The 18912-nt window shown below is 40.8% G+C and overlaps 2 protein-coding genes across 2 annotated transcripts; one reads left to right on the forward strand and one right to left on the reverse strand.

Annotated features, from left to right (window-relative positions):
* Positions 1-3606: 3606 nt before the first annotated feature.
* LOC134176120 (uncharacterized) lies at positions 3607-12174 on the forward strand. The gene is made up of 3 exons (XM_062642799.1): positions 3607-4185; positions 4249-4308; positions 11353-12174. The coding sequence occupies exons 1-3, from the start codon at positions 3633-3635 to the stop codon at positions 11427-11429; spliced, it is 690 nt and encodes a 229-aa protein (XP_062498783.1). The 5' UTR covers positions 3607-3632; the 3' UTR covers positions 11430-12174.
* A 4291-nt stretch (positions 12175-16465) lies between these two features.
* On the reverse strand, positions 16466-18679 carry LOC134176376 (uncharacterized). Its single transcript, XM_062643047.1, has 2 exons — positions 18584-18679; positions 16466-17344 (listed from the first exon to the last, which is right to left on the reverse strand). Exons 1-2 carry the CDS (start codon positions 18677-18679, stop codon positions 16619-16621), a joined length of 822 nt encoding a protein of 273 aa, XP_062499031.1. The 3' UTR covers positions 16466-16618.
* Between the last annotated feature and the right edge of the window lie 233 nt (positions 18680-18912).

An 18912-nucleotide genomic window follows, 5' to 3' on the forward strand; every position in this document is an offset into this window, starting at 1 on the left:
CGCGTTACAGGAAGTTGAAGAAACGGCAGCAACTTTTGCCTGCTATATCTTAGCGAAGACATAAATTTAAAACTATTTTTCCTGCCATGTATGCAACTATAACTATCAATTTCCAACATAAAAGAATTTTTGATTTCTGCGTTGTAGTTAACCCTAAAATAGCACTTCACCGATTGACGCACGTGCATTAGCCAATCGCTTATGTTCTTTTTCAAGTTGGGAAGTTTGGCGCTATCTCAGAGCAAACTTGATAGCTGAGCATTTTGATAACGCAAAAAACCTTCGATACGTTTTCTTCAAATTACGTTCATTCCTTCGTTTTACCGCTTCGTTTAAACTTTGATATTTGCGTATGCAAAAGTAAAATGTGCATTCGCACCACTGACTCACCTTCCATCGACGGCGAAAAGCACACATACGGCGATGGTTCGGCTGTGGAATGAAGGCACTTTGAGTCACGTGATTATGTTTCTGTGAGGTACGCTTCCGTGTGTTTTTCGCATCACGCAAGCCCTTTTTACTTTAGTATATATAGCCTTCATTCGTACAAAGAAACACGGAGCAAATTCGAAAGACCGAGCGATTGCAACTCGCAAGACGATCATATGGAGTCTACAAAGTACGAACAACTGAGTCACTTATGAACTGTAACTTGTTCTCTTTCACGGTCAGAATCGTTTGAAGTCTCTAGACCCGTCTCTTGAGTGCTCTAGTAGTTGGCCTCGGAAATTAAGACCAAAACAACGCGCCGCGCAAGACAGCAAGCGTTCAGTCCGCAGCCCACGACCTTAACGTACGTTAACATCTATTGCACATGCGTCAAACAGTGAATTGCTCCTTTAGTTATGCGAGTGTGTGTCTGTCTGTCTCGCACGCTGACTTGCAGCAATGTAATTTTGATATATATATATATATATATATATATATATATATATATATATATATATATATATATATATATATATATATATATATATACTGTATGTAAATCATGTATATTTCGAAAGCGAATCTAAGTCAAAATTGAGCAAGTATCTTTTCCAGAAGTGATGTAATTTTGAAACCTGCCAGAAGGCAGTACGTTACTGCTTCAGTACAGTGTAGAGTTTGTGGCAGTAAGATTGACGGAAGTTTGAGGCACACATTTTATGCGTGCGTAGGTCATACGTACGTCTTAAAAGGAAAATTCCACGTGAGCAAACCCCCAGGAAGCATGTCTGTGTTATCGCGGCTGAAGAGCAAAATTCCTCTGTTCATGGCTTCTATACAATGCGGTTTTTGCCGTACCCGAACGAGGAGGTTAGTCATGAGTCTGCTGTGAGATGTAAGAAATCAAACATTGGAGTGTGCAAATCATTACTTGTGTACATAGTATCCTAGCCACCATCCCGTTCTCCACACGAGTGTATTAGATATGGATATTACTAATGATTAGTAAATTTCTATTATTATTAGTTGTAGTTAATTAATTTATTGTTTTATACAATCATGAAGTATATCTCATTGACTCCATTTTAAATCGACACACTCCCAGTGTACCATTCGGCGCAGGAAACGCGGAGGTTGGATTGGGAGCAGATGCAATTAGTATTTGGAGAGAACTGCGAGCGCATGAGGAGCTCGTGGGCGGGAACTACAGGAACTCGGCAAGATCTCGTTGATATCTTCTCAAATAAAACGGAAAGTGTAGGGTTCGCGTCGTCGAGAAATTTTACGCTTGAGACGACCTCTCAAGAGGGAACCTAGTGCAATCGGAGAATTCCGCTCACTTCACTGTCTGCGGGTACAGGTTCGACACGCGCGAGACAAATTTGGCGGAGATCGGAAACGGGGGCGGCTGTTATACGCGCGTTCTCACATAGATACTGAAAGACAACTCGCCTTTATACATATATTGAGATAGATATGTATAGTATATGGACTTGTATAATAGTTGATTTGCTGATTTCTAGAAAAACTAGGAAGCGATAAAGTTTAGGAAAGTGATCGGTTGCTACGAAATTTACGAAATTATATTGACTTCCGAATACTTGGCTTAGAGTAAGTTTGTTTTTCTATGTAATAGCAACAACAACGCTTTGCTGTTTTGTATGCTGGTGGATGTGAATATCCTGATCAATTGAAATTTTGTCTGGTCGGTGAAGAAATGGCAGGCAAAACGACGTTGAGCATTGCGATGGGAGGAAGCGGAGATCCAACCAAAAGAACGGCTGGTATCGATGTTATACTGGCAACGAGAAGGGAACTGGGCGGTGCCATGCTTGTTCTCGATGTGGCCGGTCATAAAGAATTTCATCAAACGCATTCTCTTTTTATGAGCGGCGAATCTGCTATATTTGCCCTCGTTATCGATGCAAGGAAGAGCGCTGAAGAAATTTGCGCTATTGCCAAGTACTTTCTCTCATTTGTACTGTCAGCACGACGACCTTCTGAAGGAAGAGTTCCCTCTTACATGCTTACTATTGGCACCCACGGAGATCCGGATGAGACGAAGAAGAACAAGCAAATACAACTAAGAGATGTCATGAATCAAGTGGCCGAAGAATTTGACGAGTATTTTACCATTATTAGAGTTGAAGACGCAGGAGATGAATACAAAGTTCTTAATGATGATCTACCTTATTCTGATCCATTTGCCGAACGGTCACCTAAGGACGCTATCGTGTTGGACGCGAGAGACAAAAACTCAGTAGAAATGAAAAAGTTGCTGAATTGTATTGGTAAAGTTAGAAGCATGGCTCTGAAGGTAAACGTGTCGATGTTGCTCAAAATCGATGTAATTATATGAATATATTGTGTTTAGAGATTGCCCAAAGTCCCTACTATTTGCAAAAAGGTTCATGACGAAATATTAATTAAGCTTCGTCGTAGCAAGAAGTTTGTAGCAAAAGAAGAATTTCGTCGACTCGTAACGAGGAAGTTTTCTGAGTTAGAAGGAGAGGCATTCAAAGTACTAATTGAACATTTTGATGAACGTGGAGAGGTAAGATGACGTGGCAATGAGCAAGTCTCATTATTAGAATTTATATTTGTACTAGACATGTACATTTTAGATAGTTGACTTGGATGATCGATTGGTCAGTGACATGCAATGGTTGTGTTACTTTGTTATCGGTGCGATTCTTCCCGACAAGAATTCTCCTGATTTTTATGTCAAGTTGCAGACCGGCGACGACGGAACGGCAACAATGGCACAAATTAAGGAAACCCTCAAGCGATTTGGTGAGAGCAAAGGAGTTCAATTTAATGAGGACGTGATGTTGGCCATTCGTGCTCTCTGTCACTTGGGTCTCAGTTTAGAACATCCGAGCAGGAAGGATAAAAACGGCGATCCTCTTTACATTTTTCCTTGTCATATTAAGAAGAGCATGCGATCGAGCGCCTGGCAGCAAGATGGCGCTAAGCCAGTGCACGTTGGCCGTCGCGTTCAATGCAAATACTCACACCATCTCATCACTCCAGGCTCTTATCCTGTCATTCAATGCGAAGCCTCGAAGAGCAAATGTATGAGTGTAATAGATCTGTGGGATGGAGGCATGAAAGTGCAACAGAGGCTTCAGGATCTGATGTCGCGCCATTTACCGGCAGAAGCGCTGGTAGAAATTACCAATAAGAAGAGAGCCATTCAGAGTATGGATGTGATCGCTCGAGGTCCTCGCTACAGTGAAGGAGATTGCATGATGTTGGTTGAATCCGTTCTTGATCTCATGATGAAAGTATTTGACAAGAAAAGTCCAGGAACTGTTTTAGAGACGCGATATTTGAGTCATGCTTCCATCAGTCAGTATAAGGAAGCGATCGTTTCTTACACTGAAGATGCAGTCAAAACCGCTAAGCGAGACAAGGAAACGGTCGTCACTCACGAAAAAGGAGAGGATCGACTGATCGATCTTGTTGCTGTTGATTCTAATCACATTATTCGAATGAAGCAAAAGATGCGTCATCAATTGTGCAATGTTTTGGATAGGCCAAACAAAGAAGAGAAACAGCCAAGCTGGAGAGAAGTGGGTAAAGCGTTAGGTATGCCATTAGTGTCTAGCATGGAATCAGCCAGTGAGATGTTGGAAACTTGGAGTCAAGACTTGAACGTTACCGAAGATCATCTAGTGGAAGTTTTGAAGAGGCCAGACATTAACGGTACAGATGCATTGATTGTTCTTGGACATCAGCATCACATTACTGCCGGTATAGTTATATTCTCACTCAATTATATATTCATCACAGTCCGGTTTCACTGATTTTGTCTAGAAAACAGCTTCGACTCACCTCCAGCAAATCGAAGAATAGAAGACGCAGCTTCACGAGATGGTAAGCTACGTGATTTACGCATCAGAGTTTGAGATAGGCATTTTATATCGGTCGGCGATACAAACTTGTTCGTCATCTGGGCTAAATAATATGAGAGATGCTGCCACAATAACTGCATAGTACAACTTTATTGTAAATGTGGCTTAGTTTCTGTCTTGCCCAAATAGGTAGGAGCACTTGAGCTACAGATAGACTACAACATTCACTAGTGAAAGAAGACTTGCAGATATGATTAATCTTTAGGCAGCATTATTGTTTTTTACCACTGTAGTGTCGCGTAATAGGAAATCCCATCGTTTTTCTGTATAAGCCAAATTGGAATTCAACCTAATATTTAGCACAGGAGTACACATGGCTTATATTCGACAGGCTTATAGTTAAGACAGGCTTATATGACATTTGAACAAGCACGATTCGACAATTCATATAGCACTTGAAAAAGCAAAGTTCGTTAGAAAATATCGTAGAAGATGAAATGTTGCCGGGGAATTTATTTTGGCGGATTACCAGATTAGCGGATTTTGAGCGACCGCCAATATAAAATCCACTATTAATTTGGCCACCGGGACATGCTGACGTTATTAGGCACGTGGATCAGCTATAATGGTGAAGTGGCGGTACGCACGTCACGCGAATGAGTCCACAGGATGGTAGGTAATCCCTGCTTGCTGTCTGTTCTGCCTATGAATGAGACCATGAGGCGTTTGAAGCGCACTGTCTGTCATGTTCACGCGGGTCAGGTTCTTTGTTCTGACACGTACAGCAGTTCTCCATCACTATGCAGGAGTTGCTGACCAGTAAGTTAGTGAAATGTAAGCCACAAACACAACTGTCAATCTAAAACTCCTCGATGACAACGTATGGTAAAACGTATATCAGTTATCAAACAACGATGTCCAACCGCCAAAATAAAGTCCGCCAATATGCTTTTCCCATCAATTTCGCAGGAAGCCGCCAAAATACATTCCCTCAAATGTTTTCATCTTATACGAAACATACTGAAAGATTGCAGTTTCAAAGCGTGTAGCAAAAACAGTTTGTACGTGGTCTTTGTTGTCTGTGTCATTGAACGCAATCGCCGATAAACGCACGGGTGTACGTGCACTCGCGCGTAAGCGTGCTGAGCGTCAAGAAATTTTGTTCATAGCTTATGAAAGATATATGAATTAAGGCTACTGTTGAAGAATACTGAATATCTAAATGCATGCAATTACCAGCCTAACGACAATAACCCTTATCTATACATCGGTATGGTGATCACTATTAGCTGCCGTTACCATGTTTAGATTTAGGCACAGATACGTTTGGTAGTATTGTTGAAGCTTATTCAAATGTTCCTTTATATTTCTTAGGCAGCGTAATGCCGCAGTTTTTTGTTAAGACTTCGTAATTAACCAAGGAATTCCATGTTCTGGAAAAGCTTGGGGAAACAAATTATTTTGTAGAAGACAAAAATATTGTTAGCATGCGTACTATATTTTAGGAAAATGTACGACTGAGAAAAGGTCATGGGAGGCGAATTTTTGCATTGCCTCATAATTCGGCATTAATATCTTTAAAGAATTTAATATAAACAGTTTTCGATCTATTTAGGTTGTTGCCATAGTGGGAGCAAACTTCTGGATTAAATCAGCCATTGCATAAATTTGTCAGTTAAAGTCTTTTGAATTAATTAATACTCAAAATTCGCTGTCGCAGGAACTTGTTTCAATTTAGTAGTGACGTTGGAGCCACAAACGATATCACCGCCGCTCCTCTTTTTGGCAACCCATAACACACGAAGCGGCAGCAAGAGATGAGTCCTAACCAGCTTGGAAACCATCATTTTGGAGACGAAACCTCTCCCTTAATCTTAGACAAACAGCGTAGGACTTACCGCTACTAACAGAGATAAATTGGTCTCGAAAGTAGTAGCTTTAACAACCATTTTCTAATTGTCGTCTGGATACCCTGCAAAACTTTTTCTATTGTCTTACTTTTTTCTGCACCACTTCTAGCTAATTCTTGGGGTTTTCCGCTGCCAGGAGCCATACTTTTAAGATGGAATTAGAAAACTGTCCTAGACAAAAGGAAGAGTGCGCAACTACTACCTACAACGCACATTGTCAGAGAGTAGTAGAGTGCTGTGGCTTATATCAGAGTGGAACAGCCGGCCGAGAACAAATTTTGTCTACACCATAGAAAGAGAGTATTAGAAGGCTGTGAAGAAAACAAGAAGACATTTCGTCTACACCATATCTAGCTTGAAAGTAGATTATCTAGCGATCGGTTACCTTGAGAAACAGCGAACAACCCTACTGTCTATTCCCCATATATGAGTGCTTTCACACACAGGGTTAACTCAGGTTATGATAACTTGGGTAGAGTTATATGACAACCCCACTCCACCCAACGTGCGTTCACACGTAGAACACTGGTAATGAGATGAAGAAGATCTACAGTACAACGAATACATCGATTACTTGAAGTTTCTGCTTGAGAATAGGAAAGCAGTAACGCCGATAGGAGAACACGACAAGGAGAAGCCATTGGTATGTTGGCCTGATCAACTCTACGGCGTGTTTTTGCATGTATTAGGGCGCGTCTTCGCTTAACTCCACTCTACTCGGGGCTAGGGTTACCTTATCCCTCGTTTAACTTTAATCCTAACCCATGTTAACTTAGGTTTACTAAACCCTGTGTGTGGAAAATCTCAGTGTGAACTTTGAATATCTTCAATATATCCGTTGTTTTTGAACTTTTCGATGATCTGGGTATGTTTAGAGACCGCGAAGTCTGGCATTTCTGTTTGTCAAATTATCTACGTCTTCCCTCTAAAGGAAACTAAAGGATAATGCTTTTGCATATCAGACATATATTAGGACACAACAGGTGAAGCATTGTTATTGTCCAATTGTCTTGTAAGACCAAACGATCAGCATATGGAACCACTTATGATAATTGGTATGACACGGTACAACAGTGGCAGGTTTTACTGCACCAATGAGCACACCTGGTTTGACCTCTACTTATTAATCACTTAACAGTTCACACTTCTGGGGAATAGACAGTACAACCCGTACATGACATTTCGTTACGATTTCTATTTATGGAGATGGCTCTCTAACAACAAGGTTTTCTAACTAGAGTAAAAGAGACCGCGGTATATGCTGCTGGAGATTTTGACAAGAGCATTCCTACAGTGTATATGAGGAAGGCATCTTCGAAGGGCTTTCCAAATGTGCTACATGCGCAAATCGTTGCAACCTGTTCATGCGAGGCTTAGAGATAGTCTCTCTATTGGAATACAGTCCAAGGTATCCTAGCGAAAGACAGCCACTTACTGGAAGTCTACAGTAGAAAAAATGCAAATACCAAACCGGGGCTGTATAGTGATAGTAGCGACGTGACCAATATTCCATTAGAAGAGATATCCTACAAACTCCTTCCATTGATAGAAAATCTGCACAACGTTGGAATTGAGTTGTTTTCTATTCAGGATACCCAAGACTTCTCGCTCTGTTTAGAAAGGGAAGCTCTAGTGGAGCATCTCGTGTAGACACACGACTACCACTGGGTGCGAAGAACGAAGAAGGCTATCTCAATTTGATTCCGGACAATGACGACGCCATGGGCAAGCAGTGTATAGCGCGGCAAGTTCTAAAACGAATGCTTGTCGGATAAGAAAGTCTCTATTGCCAAGAACAAGTTGACAAAACGTTGTGAACTACTGCAAATACCCTGATCAATGACTTGGCGAAACATTTGTCCACCCAGCCGTACAATCTTGTGGTTTAGTAGTTGTAATGTCGGAGTTGGGTGTTATTAATTTTCCTATAAAATTATTTATAGATGTGGGATATCTTCTTGTTGTAATTGCTGTTTTTGCATATTTTGTGAAATATAACACAAATAGTGTGTTGTATTTTTGAAACTTATCGTCAGTAGTACCGAATTCGCACGAAAACGGTCGCACGTTGTTTTAATCCATGTTACATGTGTCTTGTGCAAGGACTTTATTCAAGTTTTATGTGGTTCAATGAAGCCCATGACGTCAACCTTTCTACAGCTCACGTTGTGACGCAGTTAAGAAATTAAAGCAGAGTACAGTACTATAGTATTCCATGTCCATGCAATTATTTGATTTTGACATCCATTTTGTTGAGTCAGGCAAGCAGTCATAAGAAAACGCATTATTTTTTTGAAAGGGGAGTAACTACAAAATGATGCCAACGTTGTCTTCTGCATACATACGTACAATCTAACATACGTGATTGTATATGCCCCACTTTCGGTTACGACTCCTTCAATGTCTGTTATGTCGAAGATGTGACATGAAAAAGGCAGGCCAGTAGTAAGAGACTATAGGAACCTGCACGAAGAAGAGATTATGGTGGGTAAGGCGAGTGCGAGACCAAACCCACTCTCTCCTCTAGAACGCACAAACATACATACAACAAGACATACATATATACATACGTACATACATACGTACATATATATATATATATATATATATATATATATATATATATATATATATATATATATATATGTGTGTTAGTTCCTTGCCCAAGGGAACTTATGTATGTGGCCCTCCCGCACTTCAACTCTGATCCAAAGGTCCCGGATGTTGCCAATCTCCAACTGCACTCTCTAACCAATTGAGCTACATACATACATACATACATATAGACATAAATTTTGCGTGTCCATAGAGATCTAGAAAATCAGCAAAGTGAAGGTTTTATATAATTTGATGGTTTAGGAAATCGTAGTCTTGACAATTTGCTTTTATGGTCGGCTACTTTCGTTGCCAACATATAACGCTCAGATGATCTGATCACGTAACTAATGCAAGCATTCACTTCCAGTTGATATTAGCAAAATGTCTTGGTAAAATTTTGACGTTAGCTACGCCTATGCAGTCAAGTTAGTTAATTTTTGGATGTAAACACACAGCTACAAATACTGCAGTATGTGTCGTTCTTACTTCATACCAAACAGATACCAAACTGCATGGAATTTTTTTAGCATCGTATCTTCTCATGTTGTCGTTATCTCACAAAACGTCAGCAATGCGATGAAACATTGAACTATGGCTGTGGCCGATGGCCACCAGTTCATTAATCAATTCGAGTCTGTTTTTGGCTAGTAATGAACCTAATGACACAATAGTATGTATCTGATGTTGCATTGAGTATGTACTGCGAGTCTATTCAGATATTGAAATTCAGCAATATATTAAATATTACTTGACAGTTGCTGTTACAATAAAAAATATATTGATTATACAATTTAGAATTAATTGGCGAGCGAAGCGAGCCTCTCTCTCTTGTCATGTCAATTGAGCTCGAGATATATTATTGGCAAGCGAAGCGAGCCTCTCTCTTGTCATGTCAATTGAGCTCGAGATATATTATTGGCGAGCGAAGCAAGCCTTCCTCTTGACATGTCAATTGAGCTCGAGATATATTTTATTTATATATTTATATATTTATATATTTCTATACGTACGTCAGCACTTGTCATATAGATTTACGGCAAAACAGAAAGACAAATCGACAAAACGACGATGCCAGATGAATGCAATTTTGACTCCGTAACATATGCGCTAAAATTGAAGCAAGGGACCCTTTTCGAGGGGTCGACTTAATTGTACTTTTTTGGCGAGAAGAGTAAAACGACTCTCGATTTTGCTCCCTTACGCGACTAAAGAGCAAATGAGACTGATACGTGACAAACGGGATGGAAAGGAAAGCTAAAAGAAGAGAAAAGTCTGTTTTTTTGAGTTTCCGCGCGTTGCTTTGACAGAAATTATTGTGACGCAACCATTATCACGTGACTACGCGACCATTGTTACGCGACTAATCTTAGTAAACGAGTGAGACAATTGAAGCGTGAACGAAAAATTGAAGACAACTAGAGTATTTTGCGTTCAATTAGCCGATTATCCGAATTGGGCGTTCAGTGATACGATTCGGGCATTCAATTATCCGACTCAGGTATTCAATTATTCGATGTTCTGTCTTAGAAGTACTAAAGTTATAGAAATAATTGTTTCAGTTTGATACGTAAAGTCAAAACCGCGCACATTTCTTTCATGACGTCTTTCTAGGATGCTCACTCACGTTTCAGCTGAATAATAAATGATTGATTCAAGAAAGGTGAGAAGGCGAAGTAGTGAAATTCGAGCTCTTGATTAGCTAAAAACCTGCTAAGACGCATGATGGACTGTTGCATGATATCACGCTGGACGCGCGGTTTACAAAGTATACAGATTACACCACGATTGACGGAGCATGGCGTTGTTGTAGGCTTCCTAGATATGTAGATTTAGTTCGCTCACAACAGCTTAGCTAGACCTCCGCGGAAACGTGGGACACCAAGATTAGTGCAAAGGAAATTATAGTACAACACACACTAAAAATTCACGCTAAAGTCAAGATTAATTACAAATTATTACGTCTATACAGCTGATGAATGATGATATTTGAGCAGCTGCCCAACCGCAGACTATGTAAGTTATTCAGTTTCTATGATATTGCACAACAGCCGTAAACAACGGATAATTGAACGCCTGAATCGGTTAATTGAACGCAAAATACTTTAGAAGAGCAACTGAAAGTCTGTTTCCTGAGTTCTCGCGTTTTGTTTGACAAAAACTATTGCTAAGTAACGTAACCATTGTTACTCGAATTGGTAAAGACAGAACACCATCGCTCGCCAAACACAATGCTAACCGAGCATTTACTTGTTAGGTTTGTGTGTGTGTTTGTGCGTCCGTGCGTGCGTGCGTGCGTGCGTGCGTGTGTGTGTGTGTGTGTGTGTGTGTGTGTGTGTGTGTGTGTGTGTGTGTGTGTGTGTGTGTGTGTCACTGTGTGTCAATGTCTATATACTTTGTGTACCCATGCATGATATTGAATATCTATGACAGGTTATCTATGGTAAAATATTTATGTTCTATTTATTGTACTTTCACATTTGATATTGTTAGCAATAAACAGAAATTTAATGAATAAAACAAATTTTAATTAATTTGATAATTTTGCTTTGTCTTTGCAGGTGCTACAAGCTCAACAGCAACAGCAACAAATGTTCATTTCTGTCCACCAGTGACACAAAGAAAGAGGGTAAGCTGATTACTTTTGTATTGGTGTGTGGCAGTTGGAGTATTGCGTGGGTGTGTCATTTTGGTGATATCAGGTATTTCGTACAGTGTAACTACCTAGAGCATAGTTTGGTGTATACATCATTTTATTGTAAGAATTGCTGCTGTTTTATTACACAGACCACTACACCTACACTAGAACCTCCAAGACAACTGGCTGGAAAAGGAGATGAACAAGTAGTAGAGCAGCAGATTCAACGGACAGAACAACTGAGAATGGAAGGCTCATCAAACGATATAGAAATTGCTGAAGCGACACAACAAACTGTTGCTATTCAAGTCGACAGAAAAACCGAGCAACCAACTGCAAAAGCAGAAGCCGAGAAAAAATGCACAAATGAGGAAATTGTGAGAGTAGCCAGCCTAGTTTCTGATTGGGAGGAGCTCGTTTCTCGGTTGTCACCAAACTTATTTTCAGTTAAAGTTATTGATAACATAAAGAAAGCAGACCAACAACCGTTTATGCAAGCTCGAAAAGCATTAGCTAAATGGGTTGATTACATGGCCGACAAAGCTCTTAGAAGAATGATGATCAAGACAATGTGTGTCGACATGAGTTTGAGAGCACAAGCTATAGAAGTTTTTGGTGCTAATTTGGTAGAGCAGGTTTGTCCACAGCAAGAATTATTATAATTTTACTGCATTAATAATTTGCAGCCAAAACATTTTATGGTACTTTATCAAGTTTAGTCTTTTCAGTTTAATAGAATGTCTTGCCAAATTTACCAGACCGTCTAGATGCGGACATGTGTAAGAATTCAGTCGTTGCTATTTATAATTAAGTGTTTTAAGTAGATTTCTGGTGTGGAGAGATCATCAGTGACAAAGTTAGTGCAGGGATGTGCTACTTTGAATTCCGTGATCAGTGTAATGAGCAATGTGTTAGAATAGTAACTGGTATGCTAACGTGCGCTAAGGAAATAAGACTACGCTCAGAAACGTTACATTTCGACGAGATGACTGCCGAAGCTATTGCGCATATACACTCTGTGATTGTCGGCGACCGTGCAGAAATTGTCGAGGCCGGGAACAAGAGGCTGCTGCATTGTGGGCAATTGATGTGGCTTGTTGCTGGACAATATCCGATTGGAAAGAATGACAGGACGACGGATGGTGTTAAATACTTTGAGTGTCCGGCTAGTCACTGATTGCAATAATTATTGTTTGTGTTGATTTTGAAGGCCAGATTGGAGCCGGATTCGTTGCCCGCTGCGAAGCAGGCCTTTAGCTAGAGGAGCGTTCGAAGATAGCAAGACGTTCGATTAGTCGAGTAAACGTTGGGGGGAAAGTTGAGACTTGTGGGCAACAAATCAAACTTGCACTTTACCTTTAGAGTATTGGAGACATAAGTGTGGATTACACGTCCTGTAGGGAGGGAACAATATCTCGTTCTTTTAGTTTGTCCATCATGATAGAGTAGAAAGGTGTGCACACGTGACTCGGTGTAATATTAGAACGGATGTAGGGATCCTTTGTATACTACATCAAATGTAAACCAACAGAGAGAGATTCTTTCAACTGACCCTGAGGTGGAAGAGTTACCTGATCCCGTTGAATCAGATTAATCTAGATCATACTGAAGCTCAGCAAGTACCAAACTTTAGATCTCACCCACAATATCAGAATGACTAGATTGTAGACTCGGACTTTAGCCCTTAGTCTGAGGGGGTATATATATATATATATATATATATATATATATATATATATATATATATATATATACATACATACATACATACATACATACATACACATATATATATACATATATATATATATACACACACACACACACACACACACACACACACACACACACACACACACACACACACTTACATGTACATGTATGCATATATAGCATACGTTTTATGTAGATTTGAGATACTGACACTGTCAACTAAGTCACACAATATTGTAGCGCAAACATCTAAACTCGATTTAAATCCGATTGAGACATGTGCAACAGCAAATGGACGACAGAGATCGCTAACTTCATCGCATCAGTTCTAAGATGTCTAATTAGATCATTCAAAATCATCTCCAGCTAAACACAAACCTAACTCCCATCATTACTAACGTTTGGCTTGCCTCAGCGATTTTTGAAAGTCCACGTTCGAGCAAGTAAATGCCAAAGTAAGCTTGATCAAGGTCAAAGTTGTATTTACAATTACTGGTTGTTAACAACACCCTGTCTCCTGTCTGCAGTTTTCGAACTTGACTGCCAAATAGACTTTGTTGAGCACCACTGACACTTTGATCGTTTGCAGTCAAGTAAGTATCAGCGCTGACAGCTAGCGAAAAGCCACATGTCTGCACACACACACAAACACACATTCACAAACAATTAGACAAACAAACGTGACAGGGGGTCAGGCGAAATTTTGTGTATTCCAACATTCTATAAACACGAACACCTTAAACCTTATGAAGTCTTACTAACATGTTGATAAGAAATTCTCAGTTAATCGCGTTATATATTTCGTAGAATTAAGATTTTCCTTTCGAATTCGGTCACGTGTTCGGAGTCGGTGGCACTTCGGTAAATTCTGGAGGTATACGTTACATGTTGCACAATAATTATCTAAGATATAAATTTGCTAAGAAAGACGTGCATACACAGTGGTCAATAAATGGCAATCAGAAGGTACAACGCCTGAAGTCTCTAATGCAATTCTCAGCGAGGAATGGAATTTGATGGCATCATGTACTGTTCCCGATTACGGAATCTACTACATTTATGGTCAACTCGTCATTGACAAAGCTGTTACAAAAAATTGCCAGTTTCAAATTTAGATTTCACGTCAGATGCCTAATGTATTGCTAGTTCAACACCCAGCATCCGCTACCGAGGATATTACCATATTTGAGAGTCAAGTTCGCATGCTATCAAAAGGCGAGACTGTGACAATGTCGACAAGTAATTGCTCATACTCATTCCTGTACGACAGAGCTCACTTTGGCCTGTTTGTTTTCAATTGAAGTGGCATGCCTGAACAACCTTGGACAGGAAATAATGAGGAGTTTGACAATTACACTGCATGCTTTGCTTCAAGCGATTTGGAAAATTGCATTAGTAAATGTTTGTTAGACGTCTAGCGAATACTTCTGAGGGTTTGTTGAGATATGCTAGTAGCTAGAGAATGCGTTGACCGTTAGTTTGATTTTGGTGTTTCTAGCTGCATCCTTCTTCAAAGCTGGATGCTATATAATAGAACAATCCGAAAAATAGTACGATAATAGAACAAAAATCTCAATTTACTACGTCTCATAAGCGGATGTAGGGGAGGGACAAGTAAACGGGGCACGGAGAACGCGGACTCCGTTTGGGAAAAGTATTGTCTAGGTGAAATGTCATATAGGTAGAAGCACTACTGTGAAAACCCTCTGCCTGCCATAGCTATGCAGCTTGATTAACGGGCAGTTCAAGTTTGGTAGAGATCTTAGGGTTGTGTTAGGGTTAGAGTGAGGGTTAGTGTTAGGTTAGTGTATGGGACAGGTTTAGTGTTAGGATTAGGGTTATAGAAATTCGCGCGCGAGGGCATTAAGGTACGATCCCACTAGACGTCACAGATCCCTGAGTTTTTATCACGTTCACATTACCCAAATTTTGCTCTCGACGCCGAAAGAAGATCGCCCGCGCATTGTTCTATGCAGTTTCTAAAACATGGAGAATACGTTTTCCTGTTTTCGGTGCGGTTTTCGAGACTTAGAGCGAGTCTCTTGTGACGTCGTCGGATTATGACGTAATTGCATGACAAAGGCCTAGTTCGAGGTCTTATCGTCACTTTAATTTGAAGAATAACATTGCTGACTTTAAGGGTAACAGGCGTATCGAACGGGACATGTCTTCGAAAGAATACACAGGCAAACGCAAGGTAGGCGTTTTATTCTAGACACGGGTATGTGCAAAATATCTAGCTTTTTTGGCCGTCGCCCGCAATGGTTGACACGCTCGGTCCTCGTGGGGACGGGCAGTTTAAATATGGTGGGGATCCGATGCGCCGTTACGGAGATATTCTCGCTCGAGCGGGGGCGAGTTCAGTCGGCAGGAAATCGCGTCGCTTCGGGAGAAGTAAGGATATGACGGCTTTACTGTCGACGTCTGTAAATTCGGCATTAGAGAGAAAAATTTGGTGGCGCCGCGGTTCGGCGTTATGGAGACAAGCAACTACACACACACATTAACACACACACGCACGCATGTAAGCATGCACGCACGCACGCAAGCACACAAACGAAAAGACAATCACGCGCGCGAAGTGCTGCGTGCCTGGAATCGCCTCCAACCAACTACTTGCATTGGGACCCGATGAAATGATCAACCTTGCTTCTTCTATATCTGTAGGACACACTTCAAGATACTGTTGAAATGAGCTCTTATTTTTGACTAACTGCAGTCGACGTTGCAATTTTTTCGGATGATCTGGAAGACTTGAGATAGAAGGGAATATTTCCTTTAGTGACTGACTGTCGTTGTGTAGATCATGCAGGGATGAATTCAAATGAGTAGAAATCGAATAGTTTGAAGACTGCAAATCATCAATCACGTAGGAACACATGGGCCTCACATAATCGTCGTGAACAGGTAGATGGCTCAAATTGTTTGCCCAAGCTCCTAAAAATGGAGATAGAGCTGTATCTCTTGCTGATGTGAGACCGAAACCTCCGTTCTTTATTGACAATCGGACCTGCTGCTTTTGTGTATCTGTACATTTGAGGCCGATAATTTTTTCGATCGTAGTAACAATGTTGTCACCGTGTTGTACATAATCGACATCTATTAGGCAAGGAGGGACCGTGCGAAGAAGAGTCATGATCTCTCTCTCTCTCTCTCTCTCTCTCTCTCTCTCTCTCTTTATTTGAAATATTTTTCAACGCATACATAGTACTAGGCAAATAAAATAGAAGCTACTTCTAAAATGCAAACAAGCTAAACATGTCCATTACTCTAACTATTACAAAAGAGGCAAGTAGCACAGCATGCTACATACCGCACTAGGTAATTACGTAAAGTCAAAGCTACTGTGGCTAACTATGTTTGCCACCTTGTTCTTTAGAATAATAGAGTTGTATGTTTGTAGACACACCGCTATCCTTCGTCGCCAGTATTGCTTGAACTCGCCAGAACTCATGCCTAACGAAGACAGAGAGCGGTTAGAAAACTCTTGCAACAGTTCTTCTGCTTTGTTTTCCCAACGACCAAACACCTCCAACGCTAGGGGACGAAACAAGTATCCAAGGCTCGATGATTTGGCGAGATACTTCCCATCCTTTTTCCTTTTCCTTTTCCGTTGCTGCAAAGCCTGGCGTACTGCTACCTGAGCGAAGAGATCGTTTTGCCCACGGATGTGTGATGGTCACATCTAAAAGAAGATTCTTTCCATCCTTGTAATTATATATGGCTATGTCAGGCCGCTGTTTGTTAGTAAACTGGGCTGGTAGCTCTTTACGACAATTGAATCCCAGAACTTTTGACATTTCAAAAAAACAGTCCAATACGGCATCATGCCGATGAATAGGGCCTCCACCCCACTTACATGTAATAGCATGATAGCCTTTGATATCCATTTGTTGACCACACTGTGGAATACAGTGATTCAAGGATTGTAAGCTAGGAATTGCTCTTCCGAGCCGCAGACAAACAGCGTTGAGAAAATCATCATTGCTGAGAATGAAGTGGTGCGAGCTCGGCATAGCATCTAACCACATCCCTGAATTGGGACCTCCACAACCCTGTATTCTTGATTGATAACGACTATCTTTACATCGTTCAAGAAGGTTGTTAAAAAGTGATTGTTTCTTTGCCTTATGAAGTCTTGCCTGAAGTTTCTTAGGATTGTCTGGTAGCTTTGAAACAGATGGAATCAGTTGGTGGTGTCGCTAAAGTTACAGAGAAGATCTTTGAGAGATGTTGTCAAGTCCGTTGCGATTTGAGAATGGTGATTAGCATCAACTGACAGTAAACCATCACAAAGATAACGCACACGATTGTCGTGATGTGGAAGATAGTGCAGCGTATTTGCCCAACCTCCAATGAAGGCTTCCGAAGCAGCCTTCGGAAGTGCTCTCTCTCTCTCTCCCTCTCTCTCTCTCCCTCTCCCTCTCTCTCTCCCTCTCTCTCTCTCTCTCTCTCTCTCTCTCTCTCTCTCTCTCTCTCTCTCTCTCTCTCTCTCTCTCTCTCTCTCTGTCTCTCGCTCAGAATTGCGTTCAAACAATGATAGTCAAATATTATATTCTACCCTGAAAAATTGAGAACTAGAAGTTGCCAAATATGGTTGTATCAAAAATTTTTTTGTATTACTTTCTTTTCGAATATTTTTGCCTAATATTTTATGCCGATTCTCTTCACGTCTCGCGTGCCAGATGTAAAGGGCATGACGCCCTTCTAGGCTAATAGCATATATAGTATATAGCCACAGAATCGTGTGGGAGCCAGTATACCTGACAGGCTACACCGAAAGAAGGAACTTATTTGCTCCGAACAAATGCTATGACATCCTGTATGTCAAATTCCGTTGTCTGGCCATACACCAAGGCATACGATTAGATCGTAGCACCATCAAAGCGAGAGATTTAGTCACGTCATTCTACACTCCAAATCCTGATTTGCTGTTTCAGAAATCGATCACATGCTATTTCAGTAATAGGTTGCTGCATCAGCACATAGTCTCCAATTTTAGAAATAGATCATGTTCTATTATGCTCCTTGTGCTAAATTTTCACATTGCTGAAATCGATAACGTGCTGTTTCTTCATTGGCTTGTGTGCTGTTCTGGTCAGACGTGCTGTTTCTGAGCCTGACGCCGTGTTTTTGCCGTCGTTGCAACTCGGTGAGAGACCACGCACAACGCGAAACTGCATGTCTTTAGCTTGTAATTACGTTTGACGCCACGACATGTAACGTTGCTTCAAATGCATCTGCAGTTGCAAGATCAAGACATCCACTAGGTTAAAATTAAAAAAAAATGAGCAGCAGTGCGATTTTTGCCTGTGAAAAGATTTCAATAGATCACGGTAAAGTCTATAAGATTGAGTTGCATGGGATGACAACTTTAAACCTGCGGTGGGCGCATTATTTATTGTCAGTTCAATGGCCCAGATATATACAAAATAGCTTGCCTTTTCCACGTTCCGGTACGGACAGTCCAATGTCAAGAACGGGCAGTTAAATTTGTTGGAGATCTGCTCGGGTGAAATTCTCGCCCTTGTGTACATGGGTTCGATTGGACTAGTTATCCCAGATCACGGTGTCTAGCTAACGTTTCTAATGACGCAAATTTACTGTAGACGTCGAAAGAAAATGGCCCGCGCATGGTCCTATGTATTGTGCCGTTATTGAGAAAAACGTTTCCTTTTTTTCATTGCCGTTATCGAGACTTCCAGCGTGTCTCTTGTGACTTCGTCGGATTGTGACGTAACAAGGCAAAATTCCAAACAAAAACAAATGC

The sequence above is a fragment of the Corticium candelabrum genome, chromosome 2 (genome assembly GCF_963422355.1).
Source record: "Corticium candelabrum chromosome 2, ooCorCand1.1, whole genome shotgun sequence".
Classification (NCBI taxonomy): Eukaryota; Metazoa; Porifera; class Homoscleromorpha; order Homosclerophorida; family Plakinidae; genus Corticium; species Corticium candelabrum.

Bases quoted from the DNA above. Each gene is read 5' to 3' on its own strand.
- LOC134176376 (XM_062643047.1), bottom strand. From the start codon at position 18,679: ATGTACACAAGGGCGAGAATTTCACCCGAGCAGATCTCCAACAAATTT. The intron at 17,345-18,583 runs GCAAGCTATTTT...CTGTAACTTTAG, and splicing joins CGTACCGGAACGTGGAAAAG to CGACACCACCAACTGATTCC.
- LOC134176120 (XM_062642799.1), top strand. From the start codon at position 3,633: ATGGATGTGATCGCTCGAGGTCCTCGCTACAGTGAAGGAGATTGCATG. The intron at 4,186-4,248 runs GTATAGTTATAT...GATTTTGTCTAG, and splicing joins TCAGCATCACATTACTGCCG to AAAACAGCTTCGACTCACCT. The intron at 4,309-11,352 runs GTAAGCTACGTG...TTGTCTTTGCAG, and splicing joins AGACGCAGCTTCACGAGATG to GTGCTACAAGCTCAACAGCA.